We start from the raw sequence: 14,734 nt of genomic DNA, 5'->3' as shown, positions 1-14,734 counted from the left end.
AAAAGCAATGAGTGCATGTCAGCAATGAAACATTATGAGAGCACTGGTAACCACAGGGGAAAGTCATGGTTTCTTCTGGTTCCTGGCACTTGGACAGGCTCATGAATTCCCTGGAGTGCTTTGCATAACACATGACCTCTCCTGCAGAGGTGGCCTGCCTTCTACAGCAGCATGACACAACCTACACCCAGGCCTTACATGGCAGTCTGGTTTAACTGTTGTGGTTACTACTGCTGAAATAACATAGATCATGTGCAAGTGTGCTGTGTGCTGTTCTCTGGGTGCTTGGGATGGGTTGTTTTTTTCCTGCTCTTTTCTCTAAACAATGCAAACCTGAACTGTTTAGCCCTTGGGCTTGATAGCACTTGTGTTAAATCAAGGCTTGCTGCATGGCTCTAAGCAGGTAGTTATAGGAGGCAGGGAGGGGAGGGTATTTGGGAGAGTGTACTTTGAAGTGAAAAATCTGGGTTAAGCTTTTTCATGACTTGAAATTTTTCCTGATTTTTTTTCTTCTGCATCATTTTTTTGTCCATATAACCAAGAGTGAATCCATATCTCTGCTGTTCCACAGGTGTGGATGTGTGGAGGTCGCATGGAGGATATCCCTTGCTCTAGAGTTGGTCATATCTACAGAAAATATGTGCCATACAAGGTTCCAACAGGAGTCAGCCTGGCAAGGGTAAGTGGCATTCCCCACAACAGATGTCTGTCTACCTTGTGACCATGCCATGGTCTCCTCTCTCCCCACAATGGGAAGCAAATGTAGGCTTTGCAGTTCATAAATTGTGCTTGTACGGTGGTCAAACCGAGCGGTTTTTCCATGGTGCATGTGCAGCACAATGGGAAGAGAGCCTAGAGGGGCTGCAGACTCAAGCAGACAGCTGCCACACTCCAGACATCAGCCATTGCCAGGTGTTGGGAAGGGACTTTGCAATCAGGCACTGGCCATGGAATGGCCAATAAAAACAAGATATGGCTTTATTTGTGTAGTACTTCACTCATTTTATAGCTGTGCTCTCCAAGAGCAGCAGGCTTCAGCGTGGTGATTGTGTTCTGGTGATTGAAAGACCTCTCAACTTCAAGCATCACAGACCACCGAATGAGCAAGCTGTAATTTTCCACAATGGAATGTTCTGTGCCATCTTATTTCTTAATCTAGTGTAGCCCAAAGAGGAAAGAGCTTCTGCCTATCCAGCGCTAGGTTTCTCTAGTTACTTTCCGAATTGAGAAGGGATCGCATTGCCCTCTGGTGGGGGAAAAAGAAACATAGAAGCAGGAAGGCAGCAAAACTGAAGAACACAGAAAGGTACCCTGCTGTTCTGCAGTCTGGTGGCTTGCAGAGTGTTAAAACGTTTCCCTGTCTAATAGCATCACCATAGTTATAGATTTGGATTTATTACTCACCCCAGCAATGGCCTGTCGGGGGATAGAGTGCTCTCTCTCTGTGGCATCTCTTCAGGAAGGAGCTATATTTCTTTTGATTCAGTGTTTGGCTCATGCATACTCCCACAGTGCTGGAAGGAGGTGGCAGACAGGTGTAGGGAAGGCTGTTTCATAGCTTCTGAGCTCATACAGTCACCTTGAGATGAACGCCTGCTCTTGCTGTATGCAGGCTGCCTTGGGGCAGGGTCAGCACACTGCTCATTCTTAATACCCTGAGCTTTTTGGTCACATTACTGTGTGGCACTAAGAATGTCCCTGATGCTGCCAGTTTCCAAGGTCCAACAGTCTTTTGAGTGTTGTGAGAAGCAGGAGGCCAGGTGTCTCGAGAGGGTGGTGTCCATTGCTGCCTTGGAACTGCACAGTAGATGAAGCTGTATGTGAAATCTGCTGCTGCCAGGAATTAAATAAACCCTTTGTTCCTACTCTGAAAGGTCATCACCTGAAAGTTCCATATGCTTGCAGTATCTCAGAGTTTCTCTTGAAGAGCTTTGTACCCAAGGAAGTGGCAAAATAGCAGTAAGAAAGAATATTATGAACTGAAGGTTTCCAAAAGGGACTACAAATCTCATTCCTAGATAGGTATAACAGATGCAATAAGAAGGATTGCAGAAAGCAGCTTTTTGTCAGGCACCTTTGAATGTCCTGTGGTGTTTGCCAGCATCATTTTCTGACTAGCCTCTTTACAGAAGATGGAAAAAAAAAAGGGGGGAGGGAGGGGAACCCAAACAAAAAACAACTTTTGATTAATGTCGTTTTGCTTAGCCAGAAGGAATGAGCTATAACGGCCGAGTGCCAGGATTCTGTGTTGACCTCAACTGAAAATATCTTGCAAAAAGTCCCTTGAAACTAGGGAATGATAAAAATAATCTTCATCATCCTGAAGCTGGAGAGAAAGAGTGGATGTGAACAAAAATCCTTTCTGAGCAAAAACAGGAGCGCTGTTCCAAAGGCTCATGGCAGTGCTTTGTTTGTGCAGAGTGTTCTCAGGTGTTCACAGGATGTTAGGGGCTTGGAAGGGACCTCCCAAGATCATCGAGTCCAACCCCCCTGCCAGAGCAGGACCATAGAATCCATCACAGCTCACACAGGAACACACCCAGATGGGTCTTGAAAGTCTCCAGAGAAGGAGACCCCACAGCCTCTCTGGGCAAGCCTGTTCCAGTGATCTGTGACCTTCGAGTAAGTTCCTCCTCACGCTGAGGTGGAGCCTCCTGTGTTGTAGTTTATATCCATTACCGCACCTTGAGTACTGTGTCCAGTTCTGGGCCCCTCAATTTAGGAAGGACATTGAGATACTTGAATGTGTCCAGAGAAGGGCAACAGGGCTGGGGAGAGGCCTTGAGCACAGCCCTGTGAGGAGAGGCTGAGGGAGCTGGGATTGTTTAGCCTGGAGAAGAGGAGGCTCAGGGGTGACCTCATTGCCCTCTACAACTACCTGAAGGGTGGTTGTAGCCAGGTAGGGGTTGGTCTCTTCTCTCTAGCAACCAGCACCAGAACAAGAGGACACAGTCTCAAGCTGCACCAGGGGAAGTTTAGGCTCGAGGTGAGGCAAAAGTTTTTCACTGAGAGAGTCATTAGCCATTGGAATGTGCTGCCCAGGGAGGTGGTGGAGTCACCATCCCTGGAGGTGTTCAAGAGAGGATTGGACGTGGCACTTGGTGCCATGGTCTCATCATGAGGTCTGTGGTGACAGGTTGGACTCGATGATCCTCGAGGTCTCTTCCAACCTTAGTGATACTGTGTGTGATTACCCCTTGTCTCTTGTTTTCCCCTCTCGTTCTCACACGTGGCTGTTCCCCACGCAGAACCTGAAGCGGGTGGCTGAGGTGTGGATGGATGAGTATGCAGAGTTCATTTACCAGCGCAGACCTGAGTACCGGCACCTGTCTGCGGGCGACGTCGCGGCTCAGAAGGAGCTCCGCAACAACCTCAACTGCAAGAGCTTCAAGTGGTTCATGAACGAGGTCGCCTGGGACCTGCCAAAGTTCTACCCACCGGTGGAACCTCCAGCAGCTGCCTGGGGAGAGGCAAGTTTGTGCTCTAAAATCTGGAGTGGGCAAAACAGGCTGTGGTTTGGGTTTGGAAGCTGCTTGACCTGTGTGCTCCAGTTGTGGTTTGCTGTCAGTAGGGTGGCAGTGGTCCTGCTTCAAAGCCCAGAACCCCTCTACCATTACATTGGCCTCATCAAAGAAAGCAGCTGGGCAGCTGTTCCTGTGAGTGCACAGCCACAAAGGTGCTAGAGACTTGGTTTGTTCTGAATGTTCTGTATTTAGCAGAAGGCAAAACAAGTCAACAGGGAGGGCTAGGGAGAGGTGGAAGCTGAGCAGTAGTAGAAATCTAGTATTTCCAAAGGGCTACACAGATGTGTAGCCACAGTAGCTCACAGATGTGAGCTACTCTGCTCCTTAGCATTCTTATCTGAGTGCCAGGGAAATCATTCTGTTTTTTTGGAAGTCACCTGTGTTCTGGGAAAAGAATCATCCCAGGAGTGAAGTCATGGATTATTACATGTGACAGCACTGCAGCCTCTGCAGTCGTGTAGCTGATGGGTTTGCTGTGTCCTGGAGGCTGTTATGCAGCTGGTGATGGGGCCCATTTTGAGTTCCTGTGCCTTTTTCTAGCTGTCTTCTTCCAGCTCAGACACACAGTTATGTAAGGGGTCTTAGAACTCTCTTCATACAAATACTGCCACTATCTGAGGCAGTTGAAGGCTTCTTTCTTGTGACTCGGTAAGAGCTGGAGATTCGGAGACTAATTTACTATTTCAGATACGCAATGTAGGAACTGGACTGTGTGTGGACACGAAGCATGGAGCCCTGGGATCCCCACTGAGGCTGGAAAACTGTGTGAAGGACAGAGGAGAAGCAGCATGGAACAATGTGCAGGTAACAGTCCCTCTCACCATCATCCCCCAAATGAATCTGGGGCGGGAGAAGTAACAAGAATAGATGTTTGAGAGGGAAAGCCATTACAAAACTCTCTCAGATGAACAGAGAGTGCCATGCACCCCAAGGCTTATGTGCTAATTATACTTAATGTGCTTGTGGCGGGATGTGGCTTGTGCTCGTGGCAGGGTCTGGAGCCTGGCAGACTTTGTGCAGAGGTTTTACCTCCACTTTGAAGTTCCCAGAGCGAACAAAAGAAAGCGTAAGAAAACAATATGCCAAAATAATAAACCAGTAACAAGGCAGCTGTAATATGTAACAAAGTGAATATTAACTTCAAAGGTTGTGCTGAAAGAAGTGATAGAGGAGCATCATGCATATTAATGAACCTGCAGGAGCATTCCATAACTGCTTACTATCATCCTTCTGACAGGAGGCAAATGCATTATAAACACCCAGCCGTTGCTGGAGAGAGATGAAACTGGCCAGGCTATAGATTCACCCTCTCAACATACAAGGTGCCAGAAAAGACAGCTTTATTGTAACAGAAGGGAGGGAAATATTAGTTTGTCTAAACTGTAGCAGCTGAGCTGAGAAAAGATCAAGAAAACAATGCCTCTATTACAGAGCCATGCATAACTCTTCAGGGGGAATGGCTTCAGGAGGAGGAGATGATGAAGAGTTGTTGCATATCAATTTTGATGCATGAAAACCAGAGACAAACCCAATTTGCTCAGGCACAGTCCAAACCTAAGCTTCTGTTGTGCAACAGGATCTTGAACAAATAGTGTTGGTTTTGAGCTTCCATGTATCACTGAGCCTAAACAATGGTGCTAATTTCTCTCCCAGGAGAGGTTTAGAAAAGAGACAGGAACAGAGTAGCTTTTTTTTGTGCAAAAGTTTTTGTCCATGCTGTTCGTTGCTGATCTTTCTTACTGCCCTATGAGATCCCTCTGAAGAGAGAGGACCATCCCTCCAGCTGGCTGCAGAGGAGCCCCCAGAATAGCCCTTCCCTTTTGGAACCGAGAGAGGGATGTGCTGGCTAAGTAGCCCTGCAGAACCATGTTGGTTAGAGCTGGGCACAGAGGACACTTGTACCCTTGCCAGAGATGCTGTCTCTCTCAAAGCAGAAAGAAAAAGCTTGACAGCAGTGCCTGCCTTTAAATGAGGGGCATTTTGTGGGATGCAGTTCTGTGATAACTAAAACATGTCACAAGCCAGGGCATGGTCATCAGGCTGCAGGTGGGGGTTGACCATGCTACTGTCTCAAGCCATTACCAAAAGCAAATGCCAGAGGGGCAGGGCAAGGAGCAGAGCATGTGTATGATGGTTCATGCTGTTCTCCTATGATCTACTCCTGTGGTCCATTGACTGTTCTTCTGTGGTCCAACACAGTAGCTCAGGGATTTCCAGGCCACATGTTCTGGCATCTGACAGCTGCAGCATTGCCAGGCATAGGCTGTGCCTAGTTACTGAAGCTACATCCCTCTCTCTCTTTCCTGTGGTATCCCTTCTTTGAATTTACCGTAAAATGCTGGGAGATCAGTGCAGAAGAAAGAACCAGGAAGCATTGCCCTAGTGTTTGCCCTTCCAGTGCTCCTGTGGAGTGGGGTGGGGAGCTATGGGGCTCTAGTCACTTGTCCCAGAAGGCATGGGACAGACTTTTCTCAAGGTGACTGCAGGCTGCCTGTGCAGACCCAGGTGTTATACTGCCAGTGTTAACTCCGAGCTCCTGTAGCTCTCTGCCTTTTTTGCTGGCTGTGAAGTGCTGTAATTGGTCAGCTGCTCACTTAATCCATGATGTATGTCTGCATTGCAGAGACATTCAAGGCTGCTATTAGTACCCAGGCTAACTAGCATGGCTGTTTGCAGCAGCACTGTCTCATTTAGCATGCTGTGTGGCAGTCTGTGGGGTAGCTGTTACACATTGCCCTAGCCAGCAGTCCCAGTCCCCAGAGGTGGAAGTAGTTTTTCTCTGGAAGATATTATTCTTTCCCTGAATCCATCCCCACCCTGTGGGCAAAGAAGGGAACATCATTCTGCTGGTGAAATCACCATGCCCAGTACCAGCTGTACTGAGGGTCCTCTTTGTCCTGACAGGTGTTCACGTTCAGCTGGAGAGAAGACATCCGGCCTGGGGATCCTCAGCACACCAAGAAGTTTTGTTTCGATGCCATTTCCCACAGCAGCCCTGTGACCCTCTATGACTGTCATGGAATGAAGGGGAACCAGCTCTGGAGATACCGAAAAGTGAGTCTGTGTGTGTCTGTCCACACACACTTGCGTTCCCATATGCTCACTTGAGGTGTCAAAATTGCCTGGAGGCACTTAAATTGCCTTAAAATGTCACCACTCATCTTTTAGTCCTCTGTTCACTGTAGCTGTGTAAAGAGAGTCTGCAGACAATCTGTTCCCATCATGCCATTAATCACTCTTAATTAGAGGGGACTCCCCTCTTCCACTGTTTGGAAGTGGTGAGGACTGCTTCTCCAGGGCTTGCTAAGCAAGGCTCTGTCCTTGAAGTCCTGTCCACGGCTGGCACTGAGGTTATGCAACACCTTTGCAAAGCCTGTTTGCAGAGAGGTGTGCTGTGTTTGTTGAGTGGTTCTGAGCACCAGATAAGCAAAAGTCGATAAGGATTTATTTATCCTTCTACTAAGTAATGTTTTTGTGGGCAACAGGTAAGTAGATTCTTGACTAAACGTCCTGTCCTGCTCCTTGCAGTCTGCAGCCACTGTGCTGTGGAGCGGCAGTGGCAGGATATGAGGCTGTAGGCTGGAGAACCTGGCTTCAGACATAGCTTTAGAGCTCCCCAGTGCAGGTGTGAGGACTGGACTGGATGCTGTTGCAAGGGGTGAGAATGGACCCTGACACTTGCCAACCTCTTGAGCGCAGAACAACTTCTTCAGATGCATTCAAGTGACAAAACAGCTTGCTGTGGTGTTTAAGACTTAGTATCATAGTATCAGTCAGGGTTGGAAGGGACCACAAGGATCATCTAGTTCCAACCCCCCTGCCATGGGCAGGGACACCCCACACTAGATCAGGCTGGCCAGAGCCTCATCCAGCCTGGGCTTAAACACCTCCAGGGACGGCGCCCCAACCACCTCCCTGGACAACCCATTCCAGGGCTTCACCACTCTCATGGGGAAGAACTTCCTCCTCACCTCCAGCCTGAATCTCCCCACCTCCAGCTTCATTCCATTCCCCCTAGTCCTATCACTACCTGAGATCCTGAGCAGTCCCTCCCCAGCCTTCCTGTAGGCCCCCTTCAGATACTGGAAGGCCACAATTAGGTCACCTCGGAGCCTTCTCTTCTCCAGACTGAACAGCCCCAACTCCTTCAGTCTGTCCTCACAGGAGAGGTTCTCCAGCCCTCTGATCATCCTTGTGGCCCTTCTCTGGACACCTTCCAGCACCTCCAGATCCCTCTTGTAATAGGGGCTCCAGAGCTGGACACAGTACTCCAGGTGGGGTCTCACCAGAGCTGAGTAGAGGGGGAGGATCACCTCCCTTGCCCTGCTGGCCACACTTCTCTTGATGCAGCCCAGGATCTGATTGGCTTTCCAGGCTGCAAGTGCACACTGAGAGCTCATGTTGAGCTTCTCGTCCACCAGCACCCCCAAGTCTCTCTCCTCTGGGCTGCTTTCCAGCCAGTCACTGCCCAGCCTGGATTTGTGCCTGGGATTGCCTCGACCCAGATGCAGGACCCTGCACTTGCTCTTATTGAACTTCATGAGGCTGGCTTATGCCCACCTCTCCAGCCCGTCAAGGTCCCTCTGGATGGCCTCCCTTCCCTCCAGCGTGTCTGCTGCACCACACAGCTTGGTGTCATCAGCAAACTCGCTTTCTGTTGGTTTCAAAACAGCTTTGCTTCTTTGCTTGGCCACCTGACATCAAATTTCTCTTCTCCAGGACAAGACCCTTTACCATCCCGTAAGCAGCAGCTGTATGGACTGCAGCGAGAGCGACCGAAAGATCTTTATGAACAGCTGCAACCCTTCATCTCCCACACAGCAGTGGATATTTGAACACACAAACTCGACTGTCTTGGAAAAATTTAACAGAAATATTGATCTTTAAAAGACTTGAGGAGAAAAGAAAAGAAAAGAAAAGAAAAAAACAAGCAAACCACAAAAGAGAAACAAAACACACATCTATATTTTACACTTCTAGTTTTTACTGGGGAGGGTTACAAGAAATTTTTTTAAGGACACCCTTTTTTTTAAAACAGTTCATGAAGGCAAAAGGGAGAATCTCAGGAGAAGGTTAACTAGCAGGCCAGTCTTTATGGTGAAGATGCTGCATCCTTCTCTTCTGGGGATGGTGACATTTTAAAGGCTTTGTCAGAGCCACTTCTGTGCTGAGACTGGAACAGAAACTCTGTTTTTCGAGGAGTCTGAATGTGATTCAACCTCCTTTCTCTTTCTTTTGGTTTTTTTCCCCCTTTATTTTGGTTGGTTTGGTATTGGGAGGGGGGGGGGTTGGGTTTGTTGGGTTTTGATTGCTTTGTTTTCCTGTTTTGATTGCTTTCTTTTCCTGTTTTGATTGTGGGTTTTGTTTGTTTGGGGGTTTGGGTTGGTTTTTTTTTTTACTGTTTTGTTTCCCACCTGGGTCTGATGTTAAATGATTTTGTTATCCAGGACTCTCCAGGACTTTCTGTAGCTGCCATACCACCCACATAGGTGCTTTATCTTCCAAAGTCCATACGAGTAGAATCTTGAACACAAGTTGTAATCCTCCAATCAAACAGAAGAAAAGGCCATCAAAATGTAAAGTGGAATGATTAGGGTTCTTTTTTTGGCCCTGCCCTAAAATATATTTCAAACAGGTTGAGCAGTATTACTTTCCAAGTCATGGCTGTGATAAAGGAATGAGTTCTAGTGGAAGTGCAGCCAAGTGTGGGGAATACTGCTGTAGTTATTAGTGATGAGGAATCTGGGGTTCTGGTCCGTTCACTTTGCAGTCAGTTTGTCACTCACTGTTGATTCTTCAAGGTGAAAGATTAGCAGAGGGGTTTCAGGTAAGTACAGTTCATACAGGTGAAGATTTTTCCTAAGAGCCTTTTGAATATCAGGTTCCAAATTTGCCTCTTACTCAGAATCACCTCTAGAGTTTCTCTGAGCTAAATCTACGAGATGAAGGCAGCTTCCATTTTTCCTTTAAAGGTTCCAAGGCTAACAATTCACAGTTGGTGTGAACAGATTAATACATGATAATTAAGTCAGGGCTGCGATTAGCCATTGGTCTTTATCCAGTTGTTCATCTGTGTGTAGCTCATTGCAGTCCTGTGGTCAGTAGTGTTCTAGGCTTGTGGGAATGTGCCCTTCATCTGTCCTCTTTTCCCAGCATCCACAGCTCTGTGCAGTTTACTGTCCCTGGAAATCTGTTTACTTAAGCAGAGATGTGGGATTGATGGGCCCAGTTCACTGGTACCCTGTGCCTTCTGTGCTCAGTTGGCAGTGCAAGGTATTGCCCTTCTGGTTTGGCTGCAGGATCTGCCAGACACTGGCCCAGAGTTGTCTCATCCCAGCAACTGGAAAAAGGAATGGCGCCAAAGGATGAATGCAGGACCATTGGTTTCAAGTCTTACCTGAAGCAAGTGTTTTAAAAACCCCAAACCCACCCAGTTTAAATTGAAGTTGCTGGAAACCTACATTTACTAACTCAGCCAACTCAGTCTTACAGTGAAGGCAGCAGTAGCATTTCCTGGTAGAAGCTGTGACTGAGAGTGTGTTAACCTTTCTCTAAGATGCACATGGAACAACAAAACTAACCTTTTTCTGGTAATTGCCCAGCTCCCCTGTTTGTCCAGCTGCTCATGCAGGAATGTTGCAAGAGTAGGTAGTGTGCAGCCAGCTTGAGTGTGCAGCCAGCTTGAGTGAAAGCTGAAGCACTTGGGGTAGGAGCAAGGCACCCCTCTGGGACTCTTGATAAGCATGGATAATGGACCTTCCCTTCTCAGAGGGGCAGGAAGCTCTGCTCTGAGGTTTCTTTCTCTCATGTGAAGTCAAGGAAATCTTTGCCTGGTGTCAAGAAATGAGGCTGGCTCCCTCTGCAGAGCTCCAGAAGTGAAAAGCCCTTTGTAGTGTTGCCAGTTATAGGATTGTTGCCCGTGTTTCAGATGTCTTTGAGGCCATGTAGTACTGTGTCTGCCAGCTGGGAGCAAGCTAAGACACAACTATCTGCCTCCCAAGCTCTCAAGTCTCATGTATTAACTATGAGGCTGGAAATCATTTCCACCTCTCATCCTTGCGGCTGAGGCCATGCCTGACCTATTCTGCCATCTTACCTGGTGCATGCAGTCACAGAGCAAGGGAAACATGGGCACTGCATTAGAGTTGGGACCAGGCTTGCCAAATGTGTTGGTGTCTAACCTTGTGGAAATGAAGAAAGAAGAAAAGCTCCAGGCTTTGCCTGTGACAGGTTTGCAGCAGTATTGCTGTGGAAGTGAGACCAGCATCAGAGCTGACATCTTAGGTTCTTGGTAACTACATCTGTCATGAGGATCCCTTCTCATTTCTATGGCAGACAGAGCCACTTTCCAGTGCCTTGTGCCTGGCTGTTGCTTTCCTTAAGTTATTAATGCTCTCATTAGTCTGTTAGTGCTGACTGTGGATCACTGGCTGGCCTGACTAGATGTCTGTATGAATGTTTTAATACCTGTGGAACAAGAAGCTGTTTGTCCACGAACAGCATTCATTTTTTATAGCTGGGACACAATCAGTGAGTTATATAAATGGACTATAGGTCATTTTGCTTGCAGCTTGCAACTTTATGTGTCTTAGAAGCTAATCCTCTCATTAGAAATCTGTTTTCTGCAATGCATGGCTTGCTTTGTACTTGGGCTCACCTTGTGCAGAGACTCCTGGCTGCTTGGCTTGCTGGACGCTTGCTTCGGAGACAACTGCAGCAAGGAAGAGGTCTTTTACCACTTAGTGGTCTCAATTTGGAGAGAAAGGAGAGCTCACAGCAGTTTGCACCAAAAGATTAGGTAATTGTTGAGGCAATTCCTGTTTGACAATCGACCACCAGTATGTGGAAACCAGAGCTTCAGTGTGAGCGGTCCTACTGCCTCCTTCTCAGTGTGCTTCATCTGATGTCTCTTCCGAAGGTGTGGGTGGGATCTGGTTGTGATAAGTGCCTCACAAACTCTGTACCCTTCTGACTGGCTCCCTGGGCTTTGGGCTATTAATTTAGTCACATCAATTACACTTTCCAGTACCCTAGAGGCTTTGCTGACTAAGGAGAAGACTTCTTGTAGCCAACCATCCACTGATTGAGACATAGAAGCCGTATTTCATCATCTACATCTTTAATTGAGCCTTTGCCGGGCAATCTGCTTAATTATTCCAATTACTTTTCATTATTTGTAAGCAAGATTGCTAAAGTGTGAATGCATAAGCAAATCTTCACATCTGCATGCAAGTCAAGACTGGAGCTTCAATACCAGTGATTATCTAATGCAAAATAAATATTTTCATATTTTTTTTCCCCAAAAGAATTCAAACTCCCCCATCTCTCTCTCTCTGTGGCTGCATACATTCTGCTGCTTTTAAGTATCAGAATCCCAGACAACAGGGGGATCCCTGGGTGTGGGTTTTGTCACATAATAACGCTTTGATTTGCTCTTGAAGCTGTTGTTGATATTTACTGGTGCTAACCCCTAAGGCCCACAGACAGAGTTACAGGTTTGGGGCTCTTTATGTGTGCAAGGTGTCTCTTTTTTTGTCATGCCTGGGAAATTAACTTTCTTTTCCACACTGTAACAGTAGAGGAGTGAGCGAGCCTTAGTGAAAGAGGAATACAGCATCATTAAAATAAAGATGTGCCTTTTTAAATGTAAATGTACAGCAAATGCTTAAACTTGAACCATTTCCTAGTGCCTTGCTGGACAAGAGAGAAGATGGGGAAGGGGTTGGGAGGTAAGGATAGAAGAGAGAAAGGTTGACTAGTGCAGTGTTTGTGTTTGTGTGTGTTTTTTAAGATGTCTGACTTGAAGTGCAAAATTTGTGTGAGCTACAGTAATTCCCCAGCTCCTGGGTTTCCTCTCTTCAGTGACTATCATTAAGGACTCTGAGGGATTGTCATTCCTATTAGGAAGACTTGGAAAGGATGACAGCTCCCTCTGGGCACACTAATAACTACAGCTAGACCAGAGGATGTCTTAGCTCACCTCATGGTGAAGGCTCGTGCATTTCACCAGCAGGCAAGATCCTGCAATCTCTTTTCTAAGTACCCAGATCAGAAATCACAAGCAGTCCCAAAGCCACATCAAAAGTGAAGCAGAAGTGCTTTCAGAAAGCCTTCCATCCCTGGGAAACTTCTGAAGGGTGTGTTCAAATCTCTAATACAGAAGTAGCAAGAAAGCAGTTTCTCAGCTTATCTTTCTCCCTGCTTTGTTTTACAGCAGTCTATGCACAAAGCTTTGCTTTTCTCTGTTGGAGAGTTCCACTCAGGAAACTTCCCTCCTCCCTGCTGCACTGAGACATCAGTGTGCTGAAAGTCAAACAGGTACCACCAGCAACTGGCACTGCAGGAACACAGGGCTCTCCAGCCACTGTGGGATCATTATGGTAGCTATGCTAGCTTACAGCACTGAGGAGAGAGATCTCCTGGAAGTCATATTGGGCCTGCTCTGTAAAAAGGGAAAAGCTTTCATTTTAAATTGTCTTTCAGGATGTGGACAGACACATGAATAGTTTTGACTGGAGAGAACAGGCAGCCTCTAGCAGTCAGCCTGTCACACTTTCAGTCAAAAGAGCCCTGGTGTCTGAAACAGTCTGGCTTTGCTAGCACCAGGGATTCAGGCATACCTTGCATCACGCCCATCTGCTGTGCTTCATGTTGCTACTCGCCTGTATTTCTAACCACTTTCAACAGAGGAGCCTGGTGGTGCCCAAGCTGGTCCTTATCTGACAAGAGGCAATCTGGGTTTCCATTTTAACAATCATTTAGCATGCAAAGCTTCTTAAATATTGAGCAAACTATTGCCAACATGGTGAGTAGCTTGAAGTTAATGTCAGTCTGTGGGGGTAAGATTAAAAGGTCTTTCACAGGATACATAGCAAAAGGGGAGCTGGACTGGGAATCAGGAGCGCTGCATCATGCTCCCAGTCTAGCAGTAGCCTATTGCTTGATCTTAAGCCAGGGAAGTCTGTGTGCTGCCACTTCCCAGCCTGTGTAAGATTTATCTTTAAGTGCTCTGTTTGCTGAGTGTTGAGTCCATATTTTAAAAGAAGCTGCAAGTCCTCACCTGATTCAAGTGGAGAGGAAAGGAGAGGTGCAGTGGGTGGAGAATGGGAAAGCTGAGATCTGAAATTTCCATCAGCATTCAACACACAGTTGTCAATTCATTTCATGTTCCTCATTAACAAGATTGGTTTATTCACATTAAAAATTCAAAGCATAACAGAAATGTAACTCCCACTCTGCTCCTTTGCAGTGTCATGCTTTAGCCTGGAGATCTCTGTATGAAGCTAAGCAATGACAGATTATGGCAATCCTAATATAAAAACCCCTATGTCTGGGTTTTAACTCTGCTTCTGCTAGCTGAGTATGCTCCTTTACTCACTGCACTTGAGCTTTCTTGATGCTTTTGTATGACCCAAAAGGCCCCAATGTTTCCAGCAGATGTGAGGCACCTGGGAGTTTTATATAAAGCCACTGGATCTATGTGGTCTTAAATTTACTGGTTCAGCTCCAGGGGGGGAAAAAAAACCAACACCAAGTCCTAATCCAAATTAGTGAGCAAGAAAATATGAACTTGAGCTGCAAAGGAAGATAAAAACTGATCAAGCTAACGGAGTGAAAAGTTAGCCTGTAGGATAACAATAACAAATAGCTTTAGCCTCTAGGGTGGAGAAGGGAATTGGTTTCCAAATGCATTCTCCAGGATCTCAGTGATAAGGTCTAAGTTTGTCTATTCCTTGTACTGCATGCATTTATCTGTGAAACTGGATGGTGCCTCTTGAATCAGTGTATATTTATTTTGTGCATATTAGGACCAACAGCCTAATATCTGGGGGAGGGGAGGGGGGAGGGTGGTAAAGGACTTGTAGCACTTTAATGTAGTAGCTTTCATAAATTGGGACTCATTGATAGAACACCTAGTGTTTTTAAAGTTGAATGGACTTCCTTTTATAATATATTTAAAATAAATTTTTAATGTGTTTTCTGAAAACCCTCTGTGCAGAATGACTCTCTCTGCCTGCCTTGCTCCAGTGATTGACTCCCTTCTCTCTCCTCAGGACAGTAAGTTTAGTTACTGGTCTGGTGGTTCCCCAGCACAGGCCTCCCACCACATCAGGCACTGCTCTCCTCCAATCCTCTTGGGAAACATCCTTCTCAGCTGCCCTTTGTACAGGACAGAAGTTGCAGGGCTTGCTGCCTTCACAAAGCTCGTG

The 14,734-nt window shown here is 46.7% G+C and overlaps 1 protein-coding gene across 1 annotated transcript in view; it reads left to right on the top strand.

Annotated features, from left to right (window-relative positions):
* Positions 1–14,511, top strand: part of GALNT10 (polypeptide N-acetylgalactosaminyltransferase 10) — a 99,849-nt gene extending 85,338 nt beyond the window's left edge. Inside the window, exons 8-12 of the mRNA XM_068161809.1 lie at positions 572–679; positions 3,249–3,470; positions 4,212–4,328; positions 6,429–6,578; positions 8,244–14,511. Coding sequence (XP_068017910.1) covers positions 572–679; positions 3,249–3,470; positions 4,212–4,328; positions 6,429–6,578; positions 8,244–8,411 — 765 coding nt within the window. The 3' untranslated portion in view covers positions 8,412–14,511. The remainder of the gene's footprint in view (positions 1–571; positions 680–3,248; positions 3,471–4,211; positions 4,329–6,428; positions 6,579–8,243) is intronic.
* The last annotated feature ends 223 nt before the right edge of the window (positions 14,512–14,734 follow it).

The sequence above is a fragment of the Melanerpes formicivorus genome, unplaced genomic scaffold, assembly GCF_026170545.1.
Source record: "Melanerpes formicivorus ecotype bairdi unplaced genomic scaffold, bMelFor1.0.p_v2 SCAF_2, whole genome shotgun sequence".
NCBI lineage: Eukaryota > Metazoa > Chordata > Aves > Piciformes > Picidae > Melanerpes > Melanerpes formicivorus.
Note: the sequence above shows the minus strand (reverse complement) of the source record. Positions and strands in the feature narration are given on the sequence as shown.